At 32.3% G+C, this 4,263-nt stretch overlaps 1 protein-coding gene across 1 annotated transcript; it reads right to left on the bottom strand.

The window, feature by feature from the left end:
• Window positions 1-2,186: 2,186 nt before the first annotated feature.
• On the bottom strand, window positions 2,187-3,141 carry LOC149554482 (pathogenesis-related protein PR-4-like). Its single transcript, XM_089828535.1, has 2 exons — window positions 2,822-3,141; window positions 2,187-2,596 (listed from the first exon to the last, which is right to left on the bottom strand). Exons 1-2 carry the CDS (start codon window positions 3,086-3,088, stop codon window positions 2,432-2,434), a joined length of 432 nt encoding a protein of 143 aa, XP_089684661.1. The 5' UTR covers window positions 3,089-3,141; the 3' UTR covers window positions 2,187-2,431.
• Between the last annotated feature and the right edge of the window lie 1,122 nt (window positions 3,142-4,263).

The following is a 4,263-nucleotide window of genomic DNA, read 5'->3' as shown; positions in this document are numbered from 1 at the left end:
CAGTTTTAAGTTGCCTAGAGACCTCCTAAGAGCACTCCAAAGTCAAATTTGAGGCAATTAATGGCCTCGTACAGGCCCAAAAAATGGGGGACAAGCAAAGTTGGTCAAGGTTATAGAGCACTTGGAGAGCTTTCCAAAAATGTAAGCAGTTTGTCAATCAGAGTCTTAGATCGAAAGTTTTGCCTCCCGAAAGTTGGACTACCATTTCTGGATTCTTCTAATTTTACACCAACTTCTAATGAGTTTTCTAGAACCTTCTATTTTGGCAGTGGATGCCAAATGCCATATTCTAAAATATTTTCCTCACCCTAAACCTAATCCGGGTTACTTGAGGACATTTTTGACATTGTAAAGGTAGTTTTTGGTGGGTTTTAGGAGAAAGTATTATGAGAAGGGTTTTCTCTAGAATTGGATAACATTGTAAGCCCATAGGGCATGTCATAGACTCTATTTTTGTTGTACTGGATGCAATAGCATATCACTTCTGATAATAATATTCCCCTTTTCTTGTTAAGTTCATTTTTGTCTTGGGTTGTGTCCTCATTAGCTTCCTAGCCCCATGGTGGCATAGGCTAGTCCCTGGACTCGGTAGCTCCTCCTCTTGGTGTTTGGCATGTTGTTTCTAATAAATGGTCCTTTCACCTCGAATTGGCTATCTCACCTCCATGGTTGGATACCAAAGATGATGACCAGGTCCCCGACGATGTTGCTGACAACTAGACTATTCCTAGCCTGCCTTCCAATCCTAGGGATGACTTGGGATTTTATGATTAGGATGAACCACCCCACTCAGTTGGAACTAATTTAGCTGCCTGAGGGTTACTTCTTTTATGCTTTTTTTGATGAATAGTTGTTGATTCCATCTTCGGCTGTGCGAACTCTCGCAGGGTGATCTTGTATTCCCCAACCCTTTTTTGTGAATTGTAACTTAGTATATTATTTATTATTAGAAAAGGACTATTCATAAAATTTTTTAAAAAAATTCTTCATTTGAAATCCTTAAATGAAGTTATTTTGTCTCAAGAAAAAAAAATATTTATCAAGATCCTATTTAACAAAAAAAAATTGAATAAATTGTCTTATGCAAACATAGTATTAAATTATTGAACATTTAATATGAAATGGATCCTATATTACTAGCTATAATAGTTTACATCAATTACTCAAGATATTGTAAGACAAATAAAAATGGAATCCTTTGAGGTAGCTACATTATTGATAACAGTTGAATTGGAAATTTTTGTGAATGTAACATATTAGTAATAAATATTTTCTTGTAAAATTAAACTTTGGTTAAATGTTTGAATAAATATATTAAAATCCCATAATAAAAATTCTCATATTATTTTAATTGTGTAGAAAAATCTAACAGAGCACTACATAAAGGTGAACTCAATTTTCTAAAATCAAGTTAACAAATTAATATGTCCACTCTAGCCATACATAATAAGCATTAGTGATCGAATGATATCTAAGTTATGTTTTTAAAATATCTTGATCAGTTGTCTATTTAGATACATTTTGATTATGATTCTTTACATCCAAATAAATATATCCAATTATTTCCACCCATTTCAACTACTTTTCTATTAATCACAATTTGATGCATAAGAAAAAGACCATAGCAAAAAACTAGAACTTTGATATTTTTGATATCAAAAGTACAAAATTTGTAAACTTTAACATGTTGACCTGGATGTGAAAATATATAAAGATTTATTACCTTAATTTAAGCTCAAGACTAGAAATCCCTCAGCTAGCTACTGAATTCAATGATTCAATGATTTTGTTGGTAAGGATATAACTCCTAAGTGAGCTCTCCCTCTTCTATTCCATTTTATTTAAGAAATTTTAAGCAGTATTTTAATTAAAAGAAGAAAAACTCTAAGATTAGAATAATAATGATTTTATTAGGAAAATTGAAAAGCCACTCACACATATGTAAATTGCCTTGGAAAAACATTATCATTTGAAACAACGTACGATCCATTCTCATTGATCTTATTTTCTACGTTACTTTAATGAAACAACATTTCTTTCCGCAGATCATTATTAGCAAGAAAAGGTTATTAAATCATCACTTTGTTTGTAGGATGACCTTGAATATTAACTCATAATTTTAGATTTATCAACACTCCATGCCAAATTTGTTACAGCTTTACCTTTATAAGCATGACTCATAAATATGGAATTAAAAACCATAAAAAACTGTTATTCAACTCATAATGGAATATTGCAAGAAATCTATGTTAATTAGATATGACATTATTTACTTGGCTGTGAAGCCATAGTTATATTAGCGAAACACTAATGTCATAATTGAATCCATTACTATCCTTGGATTCATTATTTATTATCCCTTATGTCAGTCTTTTTATTCTATATTCTGTACTAAGCCGACTGATCATTGTGGGCTCTCATGTTGTAGTCTCTAGCAGTTAACAAACTGATAATCCACCTGCAGATGACCAGCATTGTATCCATGGCGATTGGTGTCAATCTTGTTGAATTCATTAACGTCCAAGTCAAGACCTCCATTGGAACATTGATCAACTATTCTCACAGTTGTTTGCGCCTTCGTGTCTCTGTTTGTCACCTGCATAACAATATATATTTCTTCACAAAACCATTTATATTTTTTAATACAACATCAAAAGTTATATTTTAGGCAAGACTCTACAATAAAACAATAAATCTTGAGTCTCTCATTTAAAAAGTCATAGATTTAAATAACAACACATAATAATTAATCAAAACTTGGACCTCTTACTGATTTTTTAAAAAGAAAATAGACAAAAACAAGGGCATAAGAATAAGTTACCCTCAGACATTTGCCACAGGAAGCCTGTCCAGTTGGGCCAACTGGTCCACAGAAGGCAGTCCAGCCATACTTCTTTCTCCATTCGAGGGGCTTGTTTGCATCCCAAGTTGCACAAAAAGCAGATGCCTTGTTCAAATCCCACCCAATATTTTGAGGATTATAAAGATGATAAGTTGCCCTCACATTTGTGGCTTTTTGAGCAGTAGCCTGCAAAGCGAGCAAACTAAGGCAACCCAAAACCAGCACCAACATCATTCTATTCTCCATCTTTCAATACTTGTTTTTTTCTCTTCCCAACTCTTCAAAGTTTTTTATGCACTGAAAGTTGATGTTTAGGTAGGAGTATTTATAGATTGTTTATGTGGAAAACCGGGGCGGTAAAGAGTGGTGTTCAAAGAAAAACCTAATTTGGACAATTTAGTCGGTCACCATTAGCCGCCTCAAGTCTATCAATATATCTTGACTTGACTTTTTATCCTCCATCTAGAAAGCATCTTGTCCATCCTTGTTTACTTGTTCGACTGAGATTTCTCATTCCCTAAGGATAAGATTTATAGATGTTCCAATCATCGCAGGGCAACTATGCATGAAAAGCAATAGCTTAATGCAAGTGGCTTGACTTTGGACTCTAAGATGCTCGATATTTCAATTCGTGCAAACCAAGTCTTCAAATATGTTGGTATTATCTTCTGATGTAATTATATCTAGATATACTCTATAGATATCCGTTATCAAAATCAATGTTTGTATATGACACAATTACTGTCTAACTACATGTTAGATTTTAGCCTTTTTGATACAATACAATATCAAAACTTTCATATTAGTATGGTCACAGACATTTTAAATTTGTTTTTATTATATATTTCAAATTTACTCTAAACTATTTAGTATTATCCTCCTTACAAATTGCACCATTGACTAAATTTCAAAAAAATGATAATGCAATGATTTTTTTTGTAATTTTCAGCATTTGATCTTCATGAATCTGAAAAAGAATCATGTTTGATTTATTTATTTATTTTTGTCTTTGATTCATTTTTTCTAGAGATTAGCCATCGCCTATTCTTATCATTGGATCTCTTTGATGTCTCCATGTAATGATTTATCCATTCTTTTAGTAGAGCTTTTCTTGCAAGGTTCTTAGTTATATATTGATGGTAGAAATTATAGTTCCAAAATCAATTCTTTTCTAAAGGCAAAGTGTGTAGGACCAACAAGGATCCTCAAATGAGTAGACACTTACACAAGATGTTAAATTTTTCTTAAAAAATACTAGGTAAATGATTTGTGAGCATAGTGTCTTCGAAGAAAGATTGAGTATAGAATCACCTCTTATTCTAGTAAAACTAACTCCAATGCACTCTCCACTAAGCTATTAGTTTCAAACATGAAACTAAGGGAAGTCTAACTTTCACTATGCTACTCACACAATAATTATC

Source organism: Cupressus sempervirens, chromosome 5, assembly GCF_028749045.1.
Source record: "Cupressus sempervirens isolate cs-2001-9-10 chromosome 5, ASM2874904v1, whole genome shotgun sequence".
NCBI classification, from domain to species: domain Eukaryota; kingdom Viridiplantae; phylum Streptophyta; class Pinopsida; order Cupressales; family Cupressaceae; genus Cupressus; species Cupressus sempervirens.
The sequence above is the reverse complement of the archived record's forward strand: the minus strand, read 5'-3'. Positions and strand labels throughout refer to the sequence as shown.